Raw genomic sequence first — 27,535 nt, 5'->3', positions numbered from 1 at the left:
GGAGATGTGTGGTTTTTACTGGACAGGAGGGGGAAGAAAAACTGACTTACTAAAGCTGTCAGATAAATGTAGTGCAGTAAAAAGTACAATACAACTGAAAGTAGCAGAAAAACAAAGTGTGAACTTTGTTCATGAATCACAAGGAGTTTGGTTCATGGTGGAAACTCTGCTGTCTTATCATCCCAGATCTCACTGCGCTGGTCAAAGGTTAACAGACGCCACAAGCTGATGAGCAGTAATGAAAGTGATGAGATGCTCCAACATGATGTCACTGAGGTTTATTACAAAGCAATTATGACAAAGACAAAGAAATATTTACACTGAGCTGTTTTTCTACAGATTAATGAAGCATCAGACAAAAAACATCTCTGAACTCCACCCTGCAAGTACTTCAAAAACCTTCCTACATCGTAAGGATTAAAGGCAAAGTTCGGATCTTTTGAAGTTGAGTCACATACTTATCCACAGACAGTATATTACAAACAGTAGATGTCAATCAGCTCCAGTCTGGAGAAGCAGGCAGAGTCCGATATGGAAGCGATCTACTGTGGTGGACAGGGTCAGCAACAAAACACACTTTAAGCACCTAAGAAAAATCATGAATGCTTTCAGCGTATGCTTTATTTAGAATATTTTCACTGCTTTATTTTGCTGTCAGACAGCCATTTCCAAAAGGGAAATGAAGCTGTTGTATCGCTCTCTTCAAAGCCAGACTCCACTGAGAAAAACACTAGGCCCGTTTCCACTGAAGAAGTTCCTGGTACTATTTGGGGGGCAGGAACTTTACAGGAAGGTCCTCTCGCTCAGCCCTCTCAACCGCCGTGTCTCCACTGAGAGGGCAGAGTAGGAGGAAGGTTCCTGTAAAGTTACCGGGCTCTGGATGTGATGTAATCGTTGCGCAACCATTTTGACCGGGGCCAAGAAACAAACAAAGAAGAACGTACGAAGCAGAAGCAAGAAGAAGAAAGCAGACATAAGAAAGACGATTATCAACATGGAAGGAGCTGATGTGGTTGCTGGGTTTCTGGTGTGTCTCTTCATTTACATGGCGGTGGAAGCTATAAAAATGCGACTCCTCGTCTGCTGAGTTTTAAAAATGCCGGCTATTTTGTCGCTTTCTGTTGACGTCACATCCCGCCTTGAGTATATCCAATCAGCACCAAGTAAACTCCAAGCCCCAGCAAGGAGTTTTTCGGAGTACCTACTCCGAGGCAGGGACTTCTTTAGCCCCTGTAAAAGTTCCGGAACTCTGTCCTTCGAGGGTGGTTCCTGCGGTGGAGACACGCACCAACGGCCCCGGCCCCGGCCCCGTAAAATTACCCCGAAGTTCCTGCGGTGGAAACGGGCCAACTGATTTAACAGTACCTAAAGCGGGAGCTGCTGGTCTGGTGCTGCCTTTAACACTTACTTTGTCTTATTGCATGACTCTGGCACTGTGAAGGGTTAGTTCGGATTCACCAAAGTCACCCAATAACACAAACTAGCTAACCAAATGAGGCAGTGGTAGACCAGCAGCTCCCGTGTTCACCGAGCTGAAATTACTGCTTTTCTCAGTGGAGTCTGGTGACTGTGAGGAAAGCACAGACGGGGAACTGAACCTGTAAAAGCTTCCCTGTTAGATAGATTATATCATTGTTGTATTGAAGGCCATCAAACAATAAATCTGACATTTGTATCAGTATCTGACACACGATAAAGAACTGAATAAAAACACATCAATAAAAAAGTCAAGGGAAACTTCTTCAAGTTTTAATCTTCATTGGCACAAACCTGCGAAAGAACATTTTATATACAGTGTGTCACAATACTGTCGGAGCAAAACGTTGAGTTGGGTCGAAAGTGCAATCCTGTGGATTGAAAGTAGAGCTGTGACCTGAAGCAGGTTTATATGGTTCAAATTTTACTGACTTGAGTTTACTGCCAAGCTGACGGCCTTTTATTGCATGCTACTCTGTGTCATCCACCTCTGAAGTGATTTAGCCTACCGCCTGAACACAGCAACAGAAAAACAAGATGAAAAAATAAAACTTGCTCATTAACGTTTAAATGAAAGGGAGTCGTGTATCCCACTGGATCTGTGTGGAGAGTTTACGACCTGTATTTAGACTGAAACTCTGTAACTGAACTTGTGGATCGATTGTGTAATGATTCTCAAAGCTGTGGCGTTAAATCCTGTCCTGATGTCCCGATGAGCCACACGTGCTCTGTACCTGTATCCTCCTGATATCAGGGCTTAGGACCAGACGGTGACACTACTGTCTTAAAGGACCAGGACACTCTGAACTCTTTTCAGCTGCCTGACAATGTTAATGATAACAACAGGCCAACTTTCATCAGTCTGACCTGGACTTTGTCAGCTGTGCTTTGAGATTAATGTTGATGTTACTTTGTTAATGTGCTAGCATTTTAATAATACAGGTAGGTATTAGGCTTGGGCGGTATCTGTCTTTCATACCTAGAGTATACAGTACCCTGCTTCAGTAGGGTACTGTATACTCCGCTTACAGCTTCACTGCATCATCCAAAATTATTCACTGCTTCAAACTGATGGTTAAAAAAGGACAGTGCTGCAGGGGAACCATAAAGGAACCATCGTCCTGTCAGAGGAGGCTGTAAATATGATGTAAGAAACACAACAATAAAACAGCACTTTGAGTTACAGTAGGTTACAAAAGTAAACAAAACTTGGGGTGGGTGTGTTGATCAGTTGAAGGCAGCTGCAAAAGCCACGATGGATCCCTTCTGACAAACACAGATCTGCAAGGAACAAACAGTTCTTCAGACGTCGTCTCCCCACCTCACTGTCTCTCTGCTGTCTGAAGAAAAAACTCTGGCACACAGCTTCAGGTGCGCTGAACGATTCTGTCAATGCTCTCCTGGATATCGGACATCTTCTTCAGCACCTGGTTGACTTTAGCTTCGTCAAACTCCAGACACACAAACTCTGAGTCCTGAGAGAGAGACAGAAGGAGGACATGATATTACCACACATTACAAACTCTGATTTATACCGCAGACATTCAGAGTGCTTCGGTAAACAGGTGAGATTTCATAACTTGTTAGCTTTGATTGCTTTATTTTGACGTCAGTGTCGTCACACTCTCGTCCACGCTTTTTGATGCAGCACTGTGGTTCTTCTGCGCCATATTAAACTGTCTTCATACACAGCAGCCTTCTCTGTGAAACACTAAACTACCAAATCTAAACTCTCAAACTGTAGATTTGGGGTATCAATTACAACTAAATAACCTTTTTGTTAGTACTTTCCAGTTGGAAATCTTCGAATGTAGTGCTGTAAAACATCTGTGATATTTCATTTGGGTAAACCTGCAAAACGTATTTTATTTTTCATATATATCAGAATGAGAATAATCTTTTTTGGCCAAGTCTGTGTGCACACAAAAGGAATTTGACTTGCATTGCTCTCAATGTACTTACACAAAACAAAGACGCAACAGTTAAGAACAAGGACAACAAACCTGGACAAATAAAGGCAGGGAACAGGAACATGCCAGTGCTCTAAAATGTATTTACTTTTTCACTTGTGTGTTGGAAATGCAGCAGCGGCTGTGACACACACCTGCTGGGGGATATTAAGGTACTTTAAAACCCAAAGAGCTCAAAGGTTCCCACACTTAGTACTTCTTCTGAGTCATAACTCAGTCAAGTCTGAACACACAGAATGTGAACGCCCATACAGCCTCTTCAAATCATCGACAAAAAAGACGCTCCACATCCTTAGAGCTACAGAACTTGTCTGAGTACTAGTACAAATATTATTTCCACTAGTTACAACTGTGTTTCCAATATCTGAAATTACATTCTTACTAGTTACAGTACCTAGGTGACATATCAATAATTTCATTTTGACTAGTCAGAGTTGAATTTGAGATATCTAGAATTCCATTTATGATAACTGTAATGTAAGCACAACTGTAGATATCTACAATACACATTTCCATCAGTTAGAATTAACATTTTAACTAGTAAGAACTGAGTTGTAGATATCATTAAATAGAATTGCAGCCAGAATTACATAATGGATATGTATGACAGAGTATTAGGGACATATTGAAGAAAAAAAAATCGGAGATTTCGAGAATAAAGTTGTAATATTACAAGAAAAAAACTCAGAAAATTATTATAAGAATAAAGTCGTCCCAAGAAAAGGTCATAATATTACGCGAATAAACTCGTGACTGAGAAAAAGTCATAATATTACGCGAATAAAGTCGTAACTGAGAAAAAGTCATAATATTACGCTAATAAAGTCGTAATTTAATGAGAAAAAAGTCATAATATTACGCGAATAAAGTCGTAACTGAGAAAAAGTCGTAATATTACACTAATAAAGTCGTAATTTAATGAGAAAAAGTCAAAATATTACGAGAATAAAGTCGTAACTGAGAAAAGTCATAATATTACGCGAATAAAGTCGTAACTGAGAAAAAGTCGTAAAATTACACTAATAAAGTCGTAATTTAATGAGAAAAAGTCAAAATATTACGAGAATAAAGTCGTAACTGAGAAAAAGTCATAATATTACGCGAATAAAGTTGTAATTTAATGAGAAAAAAGTCATAATATTACGAGAATAAAGTCGTAATATTACGAGAAAGAACTCGGAATATTACGCAGGCCTGGAGTGGCTAATCGGGAGGACCGGGACAATTCCCGGTGGGCCGGTCTGAAGTTTGGGCCGCGAGGGCCGATCTTGAGTTATTTTTTTTTATTGGGCCGGTGTTCAGTCATGGCACTGGGTATCACGTATGCTGCTACCGCTATACCTGGGCCACCTTCACTGGCGGCTCCGCGTGGCTGTGCGAGTTGCGCTCCAATTACGCACGCATCTCCAGCGATGAATTTTGAAGTCGTTTACCGACACGCCTCTTCATTAACAAAGTGCACGTATGAAGGTGAAGTCTCTGCAGCAGCTGAATTGGTGAGGTGGAGACACCGGCTTTGCGGTGCTCTGCGGTGGTGGTCTGATTACGCGCACAGCTCCAACGATTTGTGGAATCGACCACCGACACGCCTCCTCATCAGAAGAGTGGACGGAGAACGCCGAAGTCCCTGCGGCACCTGAGGTCGAGACAACAGCTCCACGGAGCTCAGCAGCTGCGTCTGACTATGCATACATCTCCAACTAATAGGTCGTGATCTAAAGTGGGCTGGTCTGAGCCATGAAACTCCAGGGCTGAAAATGAGTCCCACTCCGGCCCTGCCTCCAAATGTGTGTGTCGAGGCAACACACCTGAGACAAAGAGCAGCTGCCACAAGCAGGTTCATCCTCTAACCCATTCTGTTTGTTGTTGGTTATTTCCTTAAAAACTACGACTTTATTCATGTAATATTATGACTTTTTCTCAGTTATGACTTTATTCTCGAAATCTCTGAATTTTTTTTCTTCAATGTGGCCCTAATACTCCATCGTAGACATGTTATCTTGGAATTATAACACTTCAAAACTAAATTATAGATATGTGTAAGGTCAGGTCACCAGACTATCACAGGGCTGACACATAGAGACAGACAACCATTCACACTCACATTCACACCTACGGACAATTTAGAGTCACCAATTAACCTGCATGTCTTTGGACTGTGGGAGGAAGCTGGAGCACCTGGAGGAAACCCACGCTGACACAAGGAGAACATGTGCTTTATTCCTGGAACACTGACACTGTTGTCTGTGTTGTAAACCTGTGGACATACAGACCAGGAAGTCTGTGGATAGTTTGAAACAGTAACATGAACTCTTCTCTCTGACCTGCACTGTGCTCATTACATGCTACTTAAAATTTAATGAAGCCTTCTTCAGCTATAATACCAGGGTATACTATCCCATCTGCCCCCATCATTGTGTCCTCCAATTGTCCTCAAGAATGGACGTCACACCGCGATGATCCCTCTCCTGGTTTCCATGGATACAGCTATTGTCTCTATCTGTCGTCTATTGTTCAGTTAGAGCTTGAGACGCCGTGATCAGGCGGTAATATAAAAACAGTTGTAGAAACCTGTACAGTGGCATGTTCTCCTGACAGGCTGAATCAGGAGGTGAGAAGCTGCCAATGACTGTAAGAAATGGAAACCATGCTACAGGGCTTTTTATGTGCCACCTGTGCACCCATTTAGTGATACCCATATCACAGAGTATCTTTGGTTTTGGATTCCAACACTACGGTGGCAACAAGATCTCAACGCACTGCAACATAAGAAAACACATGCCTAGAGACAAAAGACAAGCAAATATAGAAAACATCTTCACCAATATGACAACACATGCCTTCAGAAAAAGATGAGAAAACACAACTAAATACAGAAACACGCTGCAAGTAGAAAAGACAATGCGCACGACTGTGTTGGCAGTGCATTTCTGTATTTAAATAGTAAATGGACTTTTTTTTAGAGTCACCAATTAATCTGCATGTCTTTGGACTGTGGGAGGAAGCCGGAGCACCTGGAGAAAACTCACAGAGGGGCTCTCCCACCCTGAAGTTTGAACACCCCACTCTGGATTTGAACCGGGAACCCTCTTGCTGTGAGACGACAATGCTAACCATCGTGGTCACAGTACACACAGTGTCTCAAATCGCATACTTCTGTAGTAAACACTTGAGTGCACAAGGCCACTAACTGACCTATGGCTAAGCCACGCCCCCTCCACTCACTCAAACTATCAACATTCAGTGACCAGCGCTATGGCAGGTGTCACAGTACACGGCATTTCACAGGAGGCAACTGATGATTTTTGGGGACATAACAATCAGATGTCATTGAGAAGTAACCAAAAGGGCCTAAACTACGCATTGGAGGGATATATTCATCATTTTATTGTTGAGAAGGTCGATGAAAAGCTTAAATTACAAGCCAAAATTTACAGGTCACAGTGTACGCTTGTGAACCGCATCTGGTTGCCGTCACCATCAAAGACAACAAGTTAAAGTGCCACTGAAGTTAAGGTTTTTGGCTCAGAATATGAGAAAAGGATAACGGCCTTTTTACCATCTTTACCAAGAGTGTCTCTCCGTTAGTTTGGTGCTACAGTATTTACACTGAATCATTCAGCATAACGTTTGCCAACCTTTGTTATCTCTGCCATTACAGATAAGTTAATGAAGCTAAGCTCCAGAAGTTAACGTTAGCTTAACTAGAGCCCTTTGGACAACAGCTAACAATGATGTACGATCACCAAAGTACAAAACTAGAACAAAATAGGCTAATGAACTCCCAGCAAACAAGGTGACATGATGAACAACGCAGCTAGGAGCTAACGTTAGGCTAACTTTAGCTAACGTTAGCTAGAGATGTTAAAGATAACTTTATATTTCTTTCCAGCAAAGTGACAATATGTTGCCTCAAACACAATGTTGACTTACCTTAGAACAGATGTAGACATCATTGTTAATCTTATTCACGTTGAGTTGATGTTGTGGTCTAACGTTACCACACAACTTTATCCAAAGGAGACACTTTTCTCGGTTGAGATGTGGTTTAAAGTGTAAAAAATACACCTGGTCGCCCAGCCTCTCAGGATACCTTGTGTCAGAGTTGCATGTACCCCATGCACACCGTTTGACCATTTTTAAACTTCAAATCTCAGAAAAAACTCATAAAACTGAACAAAACTGACTTTCTGTAATGCATTTCAATGGACGTCCAGGCAGAGAATGTCCCAGTGTATGGGAATGGCTATACGCACTGTGATTGGCTCATCACGTTTGAGGGTGGGACTTAGCCATAGGTCAATTGCGTTCACACTGCATAGTACGGGAAAATGCAGTGTACTACTGGCGCACTCAAAACGTTCCTCAAGTTGAGTGAGGAATGATGGACACTTCTCACCCTCAATGGTCGCCATATTTGTGACGTAGCAAACTTCTCAACTTTTGACATGGCAGCTGGGAACAACAAGGAGCCTCGTAGTTCCACGTTTTTTGCACTAAGTACGAATACTGTTGTCGAATCGAAGCTGTCAGTAATGTTTGTTGGGTCTGTAATAACAATAATGCGAGTGCGCTAGCTAGCTACTTGCTCTTAGCTACAGCAGCACATTTTAATCAGCGGTCAAATGTTGGCGATCATGCTCCACTGTCCGTTTGCAATTTGCCGTTTGAAAAGAAGACGAAGGAGAAGAGGAGGCGGTTGAAAAACAAACAAACCAAGCCATCATCACTTCCAGTAAATGCAAAATGGCATTATGCAACTTAACACAACGCTGCCCCGTTGAAATTAGTGCACCACGCTATAAGTATGCAGGGTACAAAATGTACTACATACCACAGTGAAGTGTTCCAACACAAGTATACGATCTGAGACACATTCATTATTTAAAATAATCTGCAACCCAAAGTTATTCACTGTAGCTTTGACTGCACTTTACTTAGATATAAAATAATAGCAAATCATAATTTGAGACACTGGAAACAGAGAGTTTGGCATGTGTTCCTCGATAAATGATAACAATGATAATCACCTACTCATTTCATCAGAGAACATAATTCATGCAGGAGTAAATGGAAACATTTTGGCCTAATTTCCAGTCTGAAGTTTCCTCCACGTTGATGAAGGGCATCGTCTCATCCTCCTCTGGGATTCAGCAGTTTAAGGACACCTTGATGTTTAGTGTTACACGTTACCTCCTCCGCCTACTTCTGCTGGCTATAAATAGACATGAATTGAATGGACAGATAATAGTGTGCGTATATCCTGCAGTCGCACAGCAGAGTCAGTGACAGCATGCTGCTCCAGTCTGCTGACCCACTTTCTCTGAGCTTTGGGATCTGCAGATTGGGTCAGATTCATAGAGAACGGGGACGAGACAGACTCCTGAAGCGCAAACTGTCATCAACATCACACACAATGTCAACTCCTCTCCAGGACAACACTTAAACTTTCAGAGTGAAAAACCCTCAAAATCACACAACAGTTTGGAACCACATAAACGTTACGGTCCATCCTCTAGTTTAACATACTAAAATATTCACAAGCAGCATTAACCCTTCCCTAATTAGTGCCCTAATATTGTAAAAGTGAAACACACAATCTCTCCCTAATAATAAAAGGACAACGAACAAAAAAAGAGGAGAGATGTGAAGAGCTGAAAAAGAAGCCAACAGAGTGCCGAAGTCACGCCCCTTCCGGTAGAGCTCATGGGACCTTAGATCGGAAAAATATGAATGGCAGTGAAAGAGGAGAGAAATATTATGTTTTGGTCCCGTTTGAGTTGTGACATGAAATCCAAATATGTCAATAATGAATTTAAGACATAAATTTTAAGGTCAAGAAAGTCATACTTTGTGGTAAAACTGTTGAGATATAAGCTTTGGAAAAAAACGTAATTAGAAAGACTATACAGGAGGCGGTCGCGTATGTGACGTCATAGCTTTCGCTCGCTTCCTGCAGCTTGGAGTGACTGCAATCTGGCACAAAACACACAGACATCTACAATCATAAATCGATTAATCATAAAACAGTGGAATTTCAGCGGGGAGGCCAAGCTGCAGGAAGCGAGCGAAAGCTATGACGTCACATACGCGACCTCCTCCTGTGTGCTCTTGAGTCTTTCTAATTAAAAAGCTTATATCTCAACAGTTTTACCACAAAGTATGACTTTCTTGACCTTAAAATTAATGTTTTAAATTCATTAACAACATATTTAGATTTCATGTTGCAACTTTCATTTTATAGTTACAGTTTACTAATAAAACTCTCCACAGTATGAACAGTGGTTACATGAGTCTCAAAACCAGACACAACTCAGCCCTGAGCAGAGTGACCGTCCTCTACTGACCAATCAGACTGCAGTGTTCACAGCTCCACCTTTTAGTACCAGATCTGTGTGCTAGGTACCCCAACAGAGGGGGGACCAAACATGGGGACGGGACGGGACAGCTCCATTGGTACCATCCACAACTTTTCGGATCTTAACGGATGTAATCTGATTACATTACAGTCTGTTTTGAAGCGCCGGCTTCAGCGCTCCAAAAACAGAGTCCACAAACCAATGTGTGACGTCATGATGGCTACGTTTCATATCTTTATAGGGTCGACCCTCTGGATAGAAGCATCACTGCCACAAGAATAAAGGTCATGGCAGCAGGTAGAGGCACATTTTTGTGTCATTGCTTTAGGTGGTCTTGATATTGCTACAGGTAGAAGAATTGTGGCCACAGTGGAAGATGTAAAAATCAGTCCAATGACAAACAGGATGCAGACAGGAAAGCCTTCAGACAGGCTGGTGATTTGGGCGTTGCTGATTAAAGCGACAGCAGGAGAGAGGAAAGCTGATTCCTGACCTGCACTGGACTGAGCCCTGTGGTGGAGGTCTGCTGGTGGCCACACACGCGCTTACGTTCCCTCGAACAACAATGGATAATCTACTGTGGACATCTGGGCACACACTGTAGCGTCTATCCCATCTAACAAACCAAACAATAAAATGTAATTTTCCCTGATTTTTCCTGGCCAATGAAACTGCAACATTCAGCTCAATCATAAACACTGAAGCAGGAGCACACAAGGTAAACCATTCTTAGACCTATCAATCATCCACAGTGTAGTTGGATAATAAAATCCATCAGCATAATCCAGGTCTTAAACTGTTTATGGCGTCAGAGTGCAGCAGCAGGACTGTAGCAGGTAAAGGCTTCAGTATGGATTTGGGTATTTTCTTCTACAACAGGATTAATGCAGCAACAAATGGTCAACAGAAGCCCAAAAATTACAGTGGATGTGGAACGCTGCACATCAAGTAAGAGGAAGGGTTGATAAAAGTAATATAAGATGCCAGTGAGTTGCATTGTGGGAAACGTAGGAAGCTTTTTGGGGCCACATAAGGGACTGAAAGTCAGGATATCTCTGCCTCTGCTGCTTTGGTTCTTATTTTAAAAGGGACAAATCAAAAACAACATATTTTTCTTATGTCTGACTTCTCTCCAATATAATGGAGCTACATGTCACTCAGCTTGTGGTGCTCACAGTGCCAAAAAATACATTTTAAAAGCTCAACATCAATGTCTCTTTCCAGAAATCATGACTTGGTTACTCAAGATAATCCACAGACCTTGTTGTGAGCAGTTTTATGTAGGAACTATTTTCTGTCTACCAGACTTCACCCACCGACCGTATCATTGTGCAGAAGGAAGCGTGCATCTACTCATGGATGAGAGGCTCATGCTCGTGACATTGTGAGATGTAAACATTAATGGCTTCCTCCTCGGTTGTGCTGTAACGTTAGCTAGCCCAGCGGTGCTAGGTGAGCTAGCAGTAGATGCACACTTCCTTCTGCGCGGTGATACAGTTGGCAGGTGTAGCTCGGTAAAGGGAAAATAGTTCCTACATGAAACTGCTCACAACAAGGTCTGTGGATTATCTTGAGTAACCAGGTCATGATTTCTGGAAAGAGACACTGAGTTTTTCAAATGTATTTTTTTGGCACTTTGAGCTCCACAAGCCGAGTGTCATGTAGTTCCATTATACTGGAGAGAAGGCAGACATCTCTATGGCCGATATCTGCAACACTCTGCAACTCACACCAAAACAACACAAACTGATAAACAGCACTAAAAGTAAGAGGAAATACAGTATCTTTGACTGAACTGTCCCTTAAAGCAGTGGTTCCCAACTGGTGGGTCGTGGTCCAAAAGTGGGTTGCAGGTCCACCGCCAGGGACACTCCAAAAATTTGTAAAAAAAAACAAACAACAACTTTATTTTTATGTTCGGTGAATTTTCAGCACGAGGCTTTTATTTTGAAGTCCCGTTTCCTGCTGTAAAATGAATGTCTAACAGATGGCTACCTGACAGAGACTGCAAACTAGCTTGACGACAAGTGTAATGCTTAATGTATAAAACTGTGTGGACCTCTGAATCACTGAGGAGAAATCTGGACCCTGTGGCTGCACCGCTTTGGAACCACTGCCTTCAAATATGTCTCTGGTGATGTTACATCGATGTTGTATGACACATTCCCTGACTTATCTAAAAATGTGATTACACTACAAGGTATATTTTACCTATAATTCTTTTTACCTGGTATCATTTCCAGCACACTCACTCAGAAAAGGCGCTTCCAGTATCATCAACTCAGACAAACTAAAAGGGGCGGAGCTGAACAGACACAACGGTTGGGCTTGTTTGTGGCTAACAAGTTTTTCTACTCTGTTTGCCAACTGTGTCAGTTCAATAACGACTTTAAGATGCCAGTGACACACCTTCCAACCTTTTTCCCACCAAAATGGATTTTGTTTTGAAATGCAGGTCACCACATCGAGAGTTGCAACGCCTCAGCAGTGTTGCCCCCGGGAGGGGCTCTAATACTGTTTTCAGTCCAGGACCCAGATTGAGTAAATTTAGCCTTCCCATGGGACCGAGGCTTATTAAAACACACCAATAATCCGGCTACATCCACAGCCAGGCTTCTAGACCCAAACCAGCTCACGCCTGCGCTGTCGGCAGTGTTTACTGGTATTTAAACAGCATGAAAATACATGTTTGTTCAAGAACGTTCCCCTCCTCTCACCCCACAGGTTCTACAGTTGGTCACAGCCGTACAAATGTCAACACACTCATAAACAGGGACGTAAGGTTAGTGTTAAGTTGATGCAGCTGCATCTACATTACATCGAGTCCATTAACTGTTAAAGTTTCTATGGCTTTAATTCATGTATACGTTATAAATATTTTAGTTGATGCAACAATAAAAGGTTTATCGTGTGTAGACTGAAGATGTGTCCCCACTGCATACGATCTACTAACACTGAATATAAAGTTTGCTGCACTACTTTCTAATTTGTGCAGCAGTTACTGAACTGTAGAACTTGAGGATTTTAAAATAGCATCAGTGACGTACAAAGCATAAAATGGCATGTTGCCAGACATGAGTTGTGTTAGAGAGAGCTCAGTGGATAAACGGATGTTGTGATATAGTTTTGCTGTTGTTAAACATGATCCTCAATCAATCAAAAAATCAATATCTTCGCAGTTTTCCATGGAGGCATGAGAGAAGGAAATGTTGTCTTCATGAATTCAAGGTAACACAGCATGACTAACTGATTAACATATGGTCATTGTTCTCTCGAGCAAGGCACTGATCCCTGAAAACACGGCAGCAGTAGAGGTTGTACTGGTCTGTTCCCAGTGTAAATTGAGAGTGAATGAGCACTGGTAGAAACGTTGGATGTCAGTCTCACCTGTCCGGCTCTGCCCAGCTCCAGCTCCATCAGGGCGACCGGGCCGCTGTGGGCTGCATCCCCCCGGCTGGCTGCAGTCTGGAGGTCCACCCTCCAGGAGAGGCCCCTGAGTCCAGGCTCCCAGCGGCTCTGAGCCAGCAGGCTCTCCCTCACCCGCACTCGCTGGCTCTTCCAGAAGCGAGAGAGGGCGGCGGCCTGCTCGGCGGTCACCCCACCACTGCCCTGCCTCTTGGTCTGCGCTGTGAGGAAGGCCTCCAGCTGGGCATGGTCCATGTCTGCTGTGGCGATAGACTGAGAGACGGAGGAGGATCAGCTTAGGTGCACCACAAAGACCAGCGGCCCTATCAGACACCACTGTCAGCATTTATCCTTAGAAATAAACACAGGCTTGTCACAGTTGTCCATCAACTCCATCAGTGTCAGACACAACCATTCTGACCAAATCCCACAGAAATAATTAACCTCAAATTCCCCAAAAAGTTGGGACGCTGTATAAGATTTGCAAATTCTTTTTGACCTACAGTATTTACGTATGTAACTAGGAGCTCTGCAAATGAGGTGTTGGACAGATTCCTGACATGTCTTGGTGCTCACATTTTTCTGTCTCCCACTTGTGCCTGTTTTCATGCATATCAGTGCCTCAGAGGACACGCTGTACCGCTTCAGACCCCCAACAAGTCACTATTTGTAATTTATCTGGTTAAGGTTAAATTTATTAGATTACAACATTTCGGCAGGTAGATGAAGGTCCAAGACCGAAACGTTGTAGTCTAATAAATTTAACCTTTTTCTGCAAGTGCAAACAGTGTGCAGGTGTTCTCCTTTTTGATTCAATTTATCTACTATTTAACTACATTTTTGCATTATTTTTTCAATTTATTTTCTTTAACTAAATGTGAATATTCATGTTTATATATTTTACTTGCATAGTTTGTTTTACAGCCTCTGAATGTTATCGTGGGTGGAAGGAGGGGAAGATCTATCAGTCAAACAATGTTTAGACAGGGAATTGTGAAAGTTGTTTTGTTAAAAATCAAAAATTAACAAAAAATGTATTTCGTTTTATTTCGAACACTAAACATGCATTGCTTATATAGACTTCAGCAACATAACATAAGACCTGCATGTAGCTTTTAATTAATCAATTGATACCAAAGTGATTTTTATTTTTTATGTCTGTGTGTGTGTATTTGTATCTTATCTACTTTATCTTATTGTCTTTTATCTGTATTTTCTCATTTGATTAATGTAAAGCACTTTGAGTTGCACTTGCTCTATGAACTGTGCGATAAAAATAAACACACTATTATTTTTATTATTTTTAAGAGAAAAATAATTGATATTCTGTTGTTGACATTATAGTGCACCTAAAATGTGAGCAGCACTGACAGGTATGAATGGCAGTGCTGCCCCCTGCTGACCAGAGGTGACACACACACATACACACACACAGTCAGTGTTTAATTCTATCTGATGTTTTTGGATTAATATCACCGCTGCATTAATGTGTCATTTTCCTGCTGCAGATGTTTCAGGTTGTGCTCATTTAAATACTTTATATCCTGTTGGGTAGTTTAATCTGCAGCGATGCATCATGTTCTATAAGATCATCAAATGTTTGTAACGTGGCTTTAAAGTAACTAAAGCTGTCAGGCCCATGTAGTGCAGTAAATGAGTAGAGGTATAATGCTCCAAGTGATGCACTTAGTTACATTTCTCAACTACACTTTACAGCTTCTGTAAAACTGCAGAGAAACACTATCAATTACATTTTAACTATTTTCTGCTGTGTTACTTCCAGGATGAAGGTGCTTCGTTACCTTTAGGAGTCCTTTCATCTTCTCATGCAGAGCCTTGAACTCCTCCTGAGACACATCCGGGTACAGCTCGTTCTTCAGCAGCTCCTCTGTGATCTCACTCTTGTTATAATACACTTTCTGAGCTATTCCATTCAACAGTCCGCTCAGAGACTTTGCTACATCCACATCCGCCATGTTTTCCTCTCAGCACGGTCACATGAAGCGGATGGAGCTAATCACGTGAAGTCCGGCCCGACACGGCATTGTGGGAGTTGTAGTTGTATAAAGCTAGGAGCGTTTATTCTTTCGTTGCTCGGATTTTTTCCCAACAAATGTCACTTTATTAAAACCGAAGATGAGTTATTAGTTAATGGTTGGGTTCAATAATCGAAACTTTAATCATTTATTATTTCACAGAGTTTGTTAAAATGTGATCAGCAATTTTATTTAAGAATTTAATTACTGCTTTTTTCCGAAAGACAAAGCCAAGCCAAGCTTTAAAAAAGAACAAGTAAATAAATTATTATTATGATTATTAGTATTATTATAATTAACAATAACAATTATATAGGCCTATATGTATGTTATATAATAATGTAATGTCTGCTATTTTATTTAGAATTCAATTCGATTTTTCAATAGACAAATCCAAATTTAAACGTAAACTTTCATCTGACAACACTTTCTTCTGTTTTAAAGATATTTCCAAATGTAAGCTTTTTGACAAGCTACATTTTCCAACCTGTTTTTAACAAGTTTCCCTAAATGCCCATCAAAATTTATTTTACATCATGGCTAATCTATTTATGTTACTCTAATATTTCAATAGAAAAATACATTATAACGTAAAATCTGCTTCTTTATTTGGGAATTTGATAATTAGTATTTTACTGCAGTCAGATACAGTATCATCGTGTCTGTTTTTTTTAAGACAAATCCAAATTTAACATAAAAAAAAAACTTCACAGATCCTTTGACAACGCGTACCTCTGTTTTGCAGATATTTCCAGATTATTGCAGATTAATTAACTTTTTTTTAAAAAGCTTGATTTTTTTTAAATACTGTTTTTATGAAGTTTCACTAAATGCCCATCAAGATTTAATTTACAGCTAGGTTAATTTGTTTATATTAATCTAATATGTCAATTAAAAACAAACAAACTCATATTATGTAATATTCACTATTCTATTAAATAATTTCATCATTTGTCTAGTATTGCAGTCAGATACAATATCATACGATCTGTTTTTTAAAGACAAGTCCAAATTTATTATTTATTAATCTAATATGTCAATTTAAAAAAAATCATGTTGCTTAATAACGGGAAATCTGCTCTTTTATTCAAGAATTTGTTCATAATTATTCATAGCATCTGTCTTTTATGAAGACAAATAAAAAAAAATAACCTATTTGACAATACTTCTCTTTTGAAGATATTTCCAAATTTAATTACCTTTCTTATTTTATTTTTTTAACCTATTTTCCACCAAAATTTAATTAACATCCAGTTTAATTTATTTATATATTATTATATTACATTTAAAAGCTACAAACTCTAATGTATCTAATATTTCAATGTTATTTTCATGTAATAAATAATAACGTATTCCTGTTTGCTTGCATAGAACAAAACGACGAAGTAGACGGGCTTTAGGTGAACACTTCCGGCTGCCATGTTTGTTTGGAACGTGACGGTGGAGACGGTGACAGGAAGTCCTCTGCGGTTTATCTTTGTTCCCGGTTGATAACGGTTTTTGTGGGGAACAAGGAGTTTGTCAAAACAGCAGTGAGTGTTCTCAAGCGACCTGCGACTGTTTTTGTTTGTCTTGTTTTTATATTTAAGAGAAGTGCTGGTTTATTGTGATGTTTGAAGTAGCTTAACTTTGAGCTCATTTTTTAAACGACGTCAGCTAACACCAAGAGAGAGGCACCTGAGTCTGCTGGCCTCAGGTCAAAGTTAGGTCCGTTTATCATCACCAGTGGTGGTATGTTGCTAGTTAGCTTACTCAAATGCCACTTGAACACAGATTTTAGGTACATCAAACTACCCAACAGTATATAAAGTAGCTAAAATCAGCACAGCTAGCACATCTACAGCAGTAAAATGACAAATACGCAGTAATGCAGCAGAAATATTAATACAAAAAAACATCAGATAGAAAAATATATTTTAAAAAAAAGGACAGGGAACACTTTGCTGCACAGTTAATACTTTTATATTCATATGATAAGTACCAGGGATGCACTGTAATATTGGCATGTCATCAGCATCGGCTGATGTTGGCTTTAAAATGAACCATCAGAATCAGAAAACATCCTTTTTATTTTGCACAAAAAAATGAGTATTACATTCATTAACAAAGCGTTTTATTTCATCCATCTGCTGGTGGGCCATTACGATAACAGTACCATGCATAATAGGTTAATCCCACTGCAGAAGAGACTCGATGATGTAAGGGTGGGGTAAATAATTGATACAGCATAGTATCACGATATTTTTGTGTGGCAATATCGTATTGTTACACGGATGGCCAGCAAGTGTAGAGGTTTTTCTTATGTAAATGATTCACGTTACAAATAAAATGTGGTAGCCTGCTAGAATAATATTCGATAATCAATTGCCTTTTCAGTCCACTGGATACATTTTGCTGCAATAAAAGTGACTGAAGTGAGATGAACAGACTGAAATCTCAATTGTATTTAATGATACAGATGTTGGTAGAGTATTCCGTTGGGGACAGAATATGCAGTTAAAAGAAGGTCATAAGTCGCAATATATCACAATATTTTTTCTCACAATACTCAGCTTGCAACATGCTTAAAATCACAATAATATTGTATCATGAAGTCTTGTGATAATATTGTATCGCGCAGCCTCTGGTGATTAACACCCCTAGTTATCAGCCAGATAAGTTGTTGTATAACAGCATATCAGATATCAGCAGAAAATCCAATATCATGCATCCCTATTAAGTACATTTTGCTGCTAATAGTTACATACTTTTACTTAAGGCTTTGCATGCAGAACTACAGTGGAGTATTTTCACAGCTGTACTTTTAGATACGGTCTAATTAAATATGAAAGGAGGCCCCCACATGCTTGAGCTTCACACTGCTGACTTTTATAATCAGAACAGACATGTCCTGTGATTTTCAGCCTTCTATGATTATATTTACCCTTTACAGCAGGCACATCCTGACAGCTGAGAATATTACTGTCAGGTATTGTCCCCCCTCTATTAAATATGAAAGGCCCCCCATGCACACACACACGCTTTAACCAAGGCAGCGGCCAAAATCACCCAGGCGGCCCGCTTTTGTCTTAGATAGGCAGGGCAATCCCTGATATTACTTGCAATATTTCGACTTGTTAACATATTGACTTCATACTGTTACGCACAGTGATTACAAGCATGGCTGAAAGCGAAATTATTACCAAAAGAGGAGCAGCTTCAGTAGTGTGGAGTAAACTGTGGTGTCCTGAATGTTTTACTTCTCAGACTCTTTTAGCGACTTACTGCTCAGAGGGAACTCATTCAGCGGCTCCTCTGGCAGCAGCACAGCGTCTCTCCCTCTCCTCTCTCAGTGTGTGCATATGGGAGTCGGTGTCGTTGAGTGATTTTGTCATAAACCTTTGGAAATGTAAACCTACGTGATGCTCTTCACATATATAGATCCCAGGGATCATTTTTTGTATTTGGGAAGGCAAACTGTATTGTATTTAATTTCTGCCAATATATCCCCTTAAGTCCTACATTCCGAACTTTTAGACATACTTTTATCATTATGGCAGAAACTAGCTAACATATGAAGTGTTTTTCAAACATAACGAAAGGTTTAAGGTAGTTAAGAACTGAATGATTAATGCTCATTGTAAAAGCATTTGAAGGTAATGTTCATTTTTCGTCAGGGAGACTTATTGTTCTAATCCAGTAGTTTACGTGTGTATGATTATTACTACTATTTTGCCTAATATAGGATTTTATCACGTAATTTTTTTGTTAAACTCCAACCTTTAGAAAATGCAATTATGTTCCTGGATTTCCAAAGTATAGATATGTACATATTTCAACTATTTTTTTTGTCTTTTATGTAGATGAAGATCTTCCACTGGACTGTTTGCCTTGTCTTCAGCCTGTTGACGAATTGTTGTTTGCTGTGAGGTCATGGGGTTCAACTGAGGGATCCCTTCTTGAAGCAGTGACTGAGCAGACAAAGGAGAGCTGCACTGTGAGTGTCTGACTAGATGTTTTACTAAACTAGTTTTAGTTTGTATTCACTCACTCTGCAAGTCAGGTGAAATCATCTTTATTTGTATAGCACATTTCTTACAATTTAAGCCCAATGTGCTTCACATACAGCAAATATGAACAAAATAGAATAAGGCATGAATACACATTTTAAAAAGAGAAAAAATAAAAAATAACTAGAACTGCAAGCAGTTATGAACAGGGGCCAAGCCTCCCCGCACAACTTGGCCCCTGTGCCCCACGGAGCCCACGGAAGTTGGGCCCAAAGCACGACGGGCTCAGGGCGAGCGTCCGAGCCGCGGTATTTGCTGTAATGGGAAGTGCACTGGAAGTGTGAAAGGCTGAAAGTGTGGTGATTTGGATTTGTTGTAATAAATCACGCCCACTTTGACCAATCATTACTTAACTTTATGTCCGGCCTCAGGAGTGACCCCACATCACACTCGCCAAATTTTGTTCAAATCTTGTACTTGAGACTTGATGTTTGTGGGTTTTTAGCGCCCCCCATTAGCCAATTTCCACCAGCATTTACTTTGACCAAAATATGAAACAATGTGTTTTTTAATTAGCAAAAAAAAATAGTTTGATTATAACTAGCACATTTTTTGGAGTGCCAACATTCTTTTGATAACTTTTGATCAGACACATCTGGAGATTCTATGTGCAAATTTTCATGCAGGTGGTGCTTAATTTGTGGGAGGAGTTCGAAAAAGTAGGTTTTGGACATGTGGCGAATTAGCAAAGAGAATGTGCAGCAGAAGTGGGCGGGGCCTGTGTCAGAAAACCCAGCTCTATTCAGGGAACATATGGATATAATGTTTATGAATGTGTCATTTAAAATGTGAAAGTTACATGTAAAAACGCGTTTGCATCTGTTATAGCACCACCTAGTGGAGCATATGCACGATTTTTGGTATGGAAGATCTGTGTCCTTTTCTATATGTACCCTATAAATTTCACAGCCCTCAGCATAATAGTTCAGCTGTAGTAAATGTTTGTTGTTTATCCTATAATAAGCCACGCCCACATTGACCAGTCATGACCACCTTCAATATATGGCCTCAGGAATGGCCCTACATCATACTGACTGAATTTCGTAGAAATGGGTCTAGCCGTTTAAGAGATATAAACTTCCCATATTTGTAGCGCTTCCTAGTGGCCAACATTCGCCAAATTCGGCTCGTACCTTCACAGTGTCATGCCAACTAAGGATCTGAGATTTGGTGTTGATAGCATTAAGTTTGACTGAGATATGCAACAGTTTACATTTTTATAGCTAGCTACACAAATTTGTTCATTAATAATTTGCGGAATTTTTGACGGAACAAAATTCTTTTGATAACTTTAGATCAGGTCCAGATGAAGAGTGTACGTGCCAAGTTTCATGCAGATCGGACAAAAAATCGAATAAAAATAGAGAACTATAAAAATCTTTACAAATACAATAGGGTTCCTAGCACCGCTGGTCCTAGGAAACGCGTCTGCTTGCATATGTGTTCCCCTTGGCCCCTCGGGCTTGGCCCCCTAATTAGAAGACTCAGATACTAATTGCTCAATCCCTGCCCACTCACCAGCGTAACATACCCACCCACACATACCACGAAAAAGAGAAGGAACAAGACACAGACAGAGAAATTAAAGCACTAGCTAACGACAGGCCTGAGAGAACAGGTAGGTCTTAAGCTTGCTTTTAAAAGACAACATAGTTGTGGGACATCATCAATCATGATACTTTGTCCCAGAGAGCGGGCCCATAATAACTGGATGCACCTCCACCTGATTTACAACTAGTTAGTAGCAGTTTATTTCAAACATGTAAGTAGCAAATAAACAAAATAATCATACAGTGGTAGACAGACATAAAGAAACAGTTTACTAAAAGAAGCATGAAAACTGGAGATAAGGATTTGGCTTACATGTCCAAAAAGCAGTGGGAGGAAGTACAAACTTATTTATTCCCACCCCTTCTCCGTAAATAATAATAGTCAATTATGTAGCTCCCTATCAGTATAAATCTGTACAATAATTAATTCTCCCAGACTTATTCTGATATATTTTTTCCCCTCAAGTTATAACTTTCTTGCCTTAACTTTTGCACAACTTATCATGGGTACAGATAGTAGGGGTAGGGGAAAAAATCAATACAGCATAGCGTTGCGACATTTTGTGTGGTAATATTGTGTCAATACACGGACGCCAAATGTCTTGTGTCATGTTTATTATACATAACATGATTAATTTTTGCAAATACACATTTTAATACAACTTTTGGTACTAGAATAATAAAATAGTTTTTTTGGTCCACTAGATGGTGCAGATGGGTTTTTTTTCTGGTGAAGTCAGGAGTGGTCTCAGTCAGCAGCATTTGGCAAGAAGTTCATCAAGACAAAGATGGAGGCACCGGAGAAAGAAATTAGAAATGCACCATTGGCGTTCATGAGACAGAAAGCTCTGGCTTTGGACTCACTAGGACACTTACCTCATTTCGTAGTACAGCCCTTTGGTCATTTGTAGGGCTGAGGTTATCATGTGTCTGTATGATGGAGACAAATAGAGGGCATTCATTTATTCTTTCGTTTTCTGTGACTGCCTATCTTGTTAGGGGTTGTGATGCCACCACTATCCCAGCTGACACTGGGCGAGAGGCAGGGTACACCCTGTTCACGTTGCCAGATTATCACAGGGCTGACTCAGATTCAGATTCAGATTCAGATTCAGATTCAGAATACTTTATTAATCCCCGGGGGGAAATTGTTTTTGTTCCAATGCTCCGTGCAAAGTAGAAATAGAAATACAGCATGAATGGAAACAAGAGATAAAGATGAAGATATAAATAAAATACTAAAATAGACAATGAAATAAATAAAATAAAATATTAAAGTAGACATTAAAATAAAATAAAATAAAATATTAAAGTAGACAATAAAATAAAATAAATAATAAAATAGTAAAGTAGACAATCTGAAATATATACAATATACAATGAAATGGTTGTAGCGTTATAAATGAAATAAGAATGAGTAATTATATTGTGTCTTTTGTTTTATAAATAGCCAAATGAGTCCGATCATCAGAGGGAGGAGTTGTACTGTTTAATGGCCACAGGTAAGAATGACTTCCTGTGGCGCTCAGTAATGACTTCCTGTGGTGCTCAGTAGAACAAGTAAGATAAAGAAGAGAGGTAAAAAAGTAGAAAACACAAAGTGACAGACAATCATACACACTCACATTGGCACATACAGCCAATTTAGAGTCACCAGTTAACCTAACCTGCATGTCTGCATGGAAGCTGGAGTACCCAGAGTAAACCTACGCTGACAGGGGGAGAACATGCAAACTCGCGCAAAAGGGCTCCCCAACCCCGGGGTTTTATCCCCCTAACCTGGGGTTCAAGCCCCCTACCCCAGGTTCGAACCAGGAAGCCTCTTGCTGTGAGGCGACACTGCACCACCATGCCACTCAAGCAGCAGCATATCTAGGTTAAATAATAATGGACCTAAAACTGAGCCTTGTGGGACCCCACAGCAATTGTTAACATTGCTAGATTGGAAGTTGTCCAGAGATACAGAGAACGGAGAACAGAGGACACGGCCGGGTAAGCAACTAAATCTGTCAGTCTGCTGAGTAAAATGTTGTGGTTGACGGAGTCAGATGCTGCTGTTAGGTCTAGTAATAATAGGATGGAAGGTTTGTTAGCAGCACTGTTGGTCTTTAGATGATTAACTACTTTTATTAGAGCTGTTTTAGTGCTGCGGTTTGTTCTGAAGCCAGACTGATGAGAATCACTCATTTTACCAAAAAAAGGGATTTTGGAGATGAGTCTAAATTGTTCTTTTTCAGTAGCGGTGCAATAATGGCATGCTTGAGGGAAGAGGAGAAGACTCCTGATTGTAGGAGTGGAATACACCTATAAAATCTGCACCTGCTTTGTGTGTGGGTTTCACTGTGGATTCAAAGCACCAACATCCCTCACACCCAATACTCATTCACTACTTGAAATTACTACTATTACCCACTACAGCTTAAATTTTGTAATATTGTCTGCAGTATTGCACTGCACATGAAGTGTTGATTCCAACCACAGAACAGGATGTGTCAAACAGTTCAACCAACATTCTTAAAGTATGTTAAACTCATAGGTTAAACTGCAGGTAACCATAGCAATAATACTGATACTTAACTCTACAGTACCAGTTAACTTACTGCTAGGCTTGAGGGCACACAGTACTGTAATATTCCCAAATGATTGACACACAGACAGAGCAGACGGATGCTGAGCCAAGCTTTAATCAGAAAGAACAGAACATCAGCAGGCTTGGTTTTACAGAAGTACAAAGTACAAGTTTGTAAGTACTAAAGATACTGAGCTTGATTTACATTTACCCTCCCTTTCTTCTTCTTTGTCTCAGTCATTACTCCCATTCACCTTCAGTGAATGTTTCCTCATCAGCTAAATGGCGTAAGCGGTCAATGCTCTGTGTCACTAATAGAAAGACACTGAGGTCACATATTCTCTGTGGTTGGTCAGGTGAACTGGTTGCAACTCAAGCTTTAACACATTGAGACCAAGGGCCTAATTTGCAGATAAAACAAACCAAAGAAATACACTTTGCATTTTTTTTTCTTGATTGTGACACTGCGAATGACCTACTTTTGTTTTACATGTTTAACTATTTCAAATAACTCCATAGTACCAGCAAATGGGCTGGGACTTACTTGGTTTAATGTCAAGCTGGGAATTGAAGCCAATTTTACATAGTGGTCAAAAGTGGAATTACTTACATTGTAAAAAAGACATCTGTAAATCAGTGGATGAATATTTTTGAAAACGACTTGTTCTAATCCAACTGTTCGGTGTTGGTATGAGTTTGTTGGGAGTGTTAAATGGCTTGGTTACAGATGTTAGCAGCTGCTGCAGTGTTATCTCATGCTAATCGGACAGTCTTTGAACTGACCAGGAGGAGAGTGGCTCAGAGATGGTCCTTCAGTGCTGCATCTAACCAAGTAGTGTGTAAATTGTTTCTGTCATGCCCCCCTTCAGAAGCCCCAAAAAAATCTAAACAATGTTTTGGCAATCATGTTCACTAGTTGCAGAAGCATCTAGTGAAAAAAAAAGATCCACGTTGAATTTTAATGAAATAAAGGTCAGCATGACAGTATCAGTAAACTCATTTGTTTATGTTATCGTTGAATCCATGGTTAGTTAAAGCCTGGTTGTTAAATAAATGGCTTTTTAAAATTTATTTATTTTATTTTTTTGCAAATACTCAAGTACAAATTCTTGAACATTGAAATTACTGAAAATGCCCATCCCTACTCTAAATATTTTCTGACTTCCTTAACCTGACTCTGGCCGCAGCCCTGGTGCTTTAAATCTACATTTGGTTTTCTCGTTAGTATTTGTGGCAGCTTGATGGTTTTTGTGGGATTTGGTCAAAATAAGCAACAGTGTGTGTGTTCATGGTAATTGAGGAGCATGTCCCCCAATGCAACAGTGTGGCTCACTGATGTGTTTTTAGCAACAATGGAGCTCCGCTGTGGCACAGAGAAAGAAGATCTAGCACACTTGTTAGTAGATTCATACATTGCTTCTTTTGGTCTGACAATAAGAAAAATATTGAATACGACCAGGTTAATCTTTTTGAAAGTTAGAAAAAAAAAGGATCCTCTTCAGTATCGATGCCAAAACTCAGGTGTAATATAGATGCATAGGCAGTATAAAATATCAGAACGGAGTCATGAAATCTATGAGAGATAAAAAAAAAAAAAAGAAGCAAAATTTTAGTGAGTGTAAGGTATTGTTTTGTCTCAGTCAGCTTCATTGGACTGCTGCTTAGATTCTCAGGTCCTTACAAAGTTATGTTACCTGTATCATTGCAGTCCCCAACTACGCCTGCCTCGACGCTTACTCCAGCTTCTACCACCTCCTCTGCGTTTACCGCGGCTTCTACCCATTCCCCATCCTTTACCTTTGCTTCTGCGTCCTCCTCTAGGCTTACCCCATCCTCTACCTCTGCCTCCTCTTTTTTGTTTGCGCCCTGTCCTAACCCTGCCAGCTCTTCCACGCCTGCCGCCTCGCCTGCGCTTGCCTCTTTTAAGCATACTTTGTCTCCTAACCTTGCCACCTTTTCCACGCCTTCTGACTCCTCTGCGCTTGCCACCTTTACGCTTGCGTTGTCTCCTAATCTTGCCACCTCTTCCACGCCTTCTGACTCCTCTGCGCTTGCCACTGCCACCTCTTCCACGCCTTCTGACTCCTCTGCGCTTGCCACCTTTACGCTTGCGTTGTCTCCTAACCTTGCCACCTTTTCCACGCCTGCCACGTCCTCTGCGCTTGCAGCCTCCTCTACGCTTGCATTGTCTCCTAATCTTGCCACCTTTTCCACGTCTGCCGACTCCTCTGCGCTTGCAGCCTACTTTACGACTGCCACGTCCTTTGCACTTGTCCACTTGTCTGGCTTCCCCCTTTCCTCCACTACCTCCTGTTCCCCCACCCATGCCTATTTCCGGGGCTATGCCTGCACCCATTCCTTCACCTGGTACTATACCTTCACCTGGTGCCATTCCTTGACCTGGTGCTATACCTTCACCTGGTGCTGTTCCTTCACCTGGTGCTATACCTTCACCTGGTGCTATACCTTCACCTGGGGCTGTTCCTTCACCTGGTACTATACCTTCACCTGGGGCTGTTCCTTCACCTGGTGCTATACCTTCACCTGGTGCTGTTCCTTCACCTGGTGCTGTTCCTTCACCTGGTGCTATACCTTCACCTGGGGCTGTTCCTTCACCTGGTGCTGTTCCTTCACCTGGTGCTGTTACTTCACCTGGTGCTATACCTTCACCTGGGGCTGTTCCTTCACCTGGTACTATACCTTCACCTGGTGCTATTTCTTTGCCCGTGTCTGTGCCTGTTGACGGGGTCGTAATTTGTTCCTCACCTACGCCCTGTTCTTGATTTGATGGGGCATCGTTTGCAACACATGAGGGCATAACATCTCCACCTGAGGAGCAGCTTGTGCACTGAAAAGGATCATTTCCAGGTTTATAACAACGGAAGATGTTGTCAAGCCCAAGTTTAGCTACCTCAAGTTGTTTAAAGGATTCAGCCAGTTGAGACTTGTCTGCGGTAGGAACATCAACTACTTTAGAAAACACAAATGCATAACCTTTCCAGTTCTGAATGACGTCGTTTATCTTGCCAGCGATGTTGTCCTCATTGGCACTTGGGGACTCTTTAGAGTAGATGACGAGGAGATTACCCTGACTGCTGTTGATGAGGGGTTGCATGTTTTCTAGAACACGTGATAGTGCCTTTGAACCTGTTGCTGCCAATACCCTGGTGCCTTGGTACACTTCACCCTTTGAAACAGTTTGTTTCACTGTGTCTGCAGGGTCACCCTGAAAGACCTGCTGAAGATTATTTATGTCTTGGTCCTGTGGGATGTTCGCTGCCAGACTGAAGGTGTCACCTAGGTCATACCTGCCAAGGGAAAACATTGAATGAATATTGCAGTTTCAAGTTAATGTGTCAAAATAATAATATTCACAACAATTACAGAGGAGCAGTTGTTGGCAGTAAAAATCTTAAAGGGATAGTTTGGATCTGACAGTAGGGGTGTACTGGGTACTCCACAGACAGTATATAATAAACAGTAGATGTCAGTCGGCACCTCCGCAGTATGGAGGAGCAGGCTGGGGACCCAAACTGAAGTTAAGCAATCTACTGCTGTGGAGGGGTCAGCAACAAAATGTATTTTAACCACCTAAAAAAGTCCCATCTGAAATAATCATTATCAGTTTAAGTGTATGCTATGTGTAATGTCAGTGATTTCTAACGGGAATATGAAGCCGTTCTGTTCCTCTCTTCAAAGCCAGACTCCATTGAGAAAAACAGTGATTTTACATTGCTGAACACAAGAGCTGCTGGTCTACTGCTGCCTGGATCAGTTAGCTCGTTTGTACTGTTGTGTGACTTTGGTGTTTAAAATGGTTAGTTAAGATTCACCAAAGTCACACAATAACACAAACTAACTGATTGAAGCAGCAGTAGACCAGCAGCTCCTGTGTTCAGCAAGCTAAAATGACTGTTTTTCTGAAGAGAGCATAGATGGAGAAATAAAGTCATTCACTGCTTACCCCTTGAAAAGAGCTGTCTAGCGGAAAGGTGAAGCTGGGAAAATACTCTCAGTATAGCGTACACTTAAACTTACATTGATTTTCCTTTAGGTGGCTAAAAATATTTTGTCGCTGCCCCCATTCACAGCAATACATTGCTTAACTTCCGTGTCTTACA

General features: G+C 40.7%; 2 protein-coding genes across 2 annotated transcripts; both read right to left on the bottom strand.

The window, feature by feature from the left end:
• Nucleotides 1–1,727: 1,727 nt before the first annotated feature.
• Nucleotides 1,728–15,202, bottom strand: commd1 (copper metabolism (Murr1) domain containing 1). Its single transcript, XM_050043822.1, has 3 exons — nucleotides 15,013–15,202; nucleotides 13,193–13,483; nucleotides 1,728–2,951 (listed from the first exon to the last, which is right to left on the bottom strand). Exons 1-3 carry the CDS (start codon nucleotides 15,184–15,186, stop codon nucleotides 2,844–2,846), a joined length of 573 nt encoding a protein of 190 aa, XP_049899779.1. The 5' UTR covers nucleotides 15,187–15,202; the 3' UTR covers nucleotides 1,728–2,843.
• An 8,718-nt stretch (nucleotides 15,203–23,920) lies between these two features.
• On the bottom strand, nucleotides 23,921–26,529 carry LOC126390477 (uncharacterized). Its single transcript, XM_050044803.1, has 2 exons — nucleotides 25,479–26,529; nucleotides 23,921–25,436 (listed from the first exon to the last, which is right to left on the bottom strand). The coding sequence occupies exons 1-2, from the start codon at nucleotides 26,527–26,529 to the stop codon at nucleotides 25,114–25,116; spliced, it is 1,374 nt and encodes a 457-aa protein (XP_049900760.1). The 3' UTR covers nucleotides 23,921–25,113.
• Nucleotides 26,530–27,535: the final 1,006 nt, after the last annotated feature.

Source organism: Epinephelus moara, chromosome 5 (assembly GCF_006386435.1).
Source record: "Epinephelus moara isolate mb chromosome 5, YSFRI_EMoa_1.0, whole genome shotgun sequence".
Classification (NCBI taxonomy): Eukaryota; Metazoa; Chordata; class Actinopteri; order Perciformes; family Serranidae; genus Epinephelus; species Epinephelus moara.
This window is presented reverse-complemented; position numbering and strand designations above follow the sequence as displayed.

Coding starts and splice junctions, on each gene's coding strand:
- LOC126390477 (XM_050044803.1), bottom strand. CDS start 26,529: ATGCAACCCCTCATCAACAGCAGTCAGGGTAATCTCCTCGTCATCTAC. Junction 25,437..25,478: donor AGTCAGAAGGCGTGGAAGAG/GTGGCAGTGGCA, acceptor GGCGTGGAAGAG/GTGGCAAGATTAGGAGACAA.
- commd1 (XM_050043822.1), bottom strand. CDS start 15,186: ATGGCGGATGTGGATGTAGCAAAGTCTCTGAGCGGACTGTTGAATGGA. Junction 13,484..15,012: donor AGATGAAAGGACTCCTAAAG/GTAACGAAGCAC, acceptor TCCGTCTCTCAG/TCTATCGCCACAGCAGACAT. Junction 2,952..13,192: donor AGCTGGGCAGAGCCGGACAG/GTGAGACTGACA, acceptor TCTCTCTCTCAG/GACTCAGAGTTTGTGTGTCT.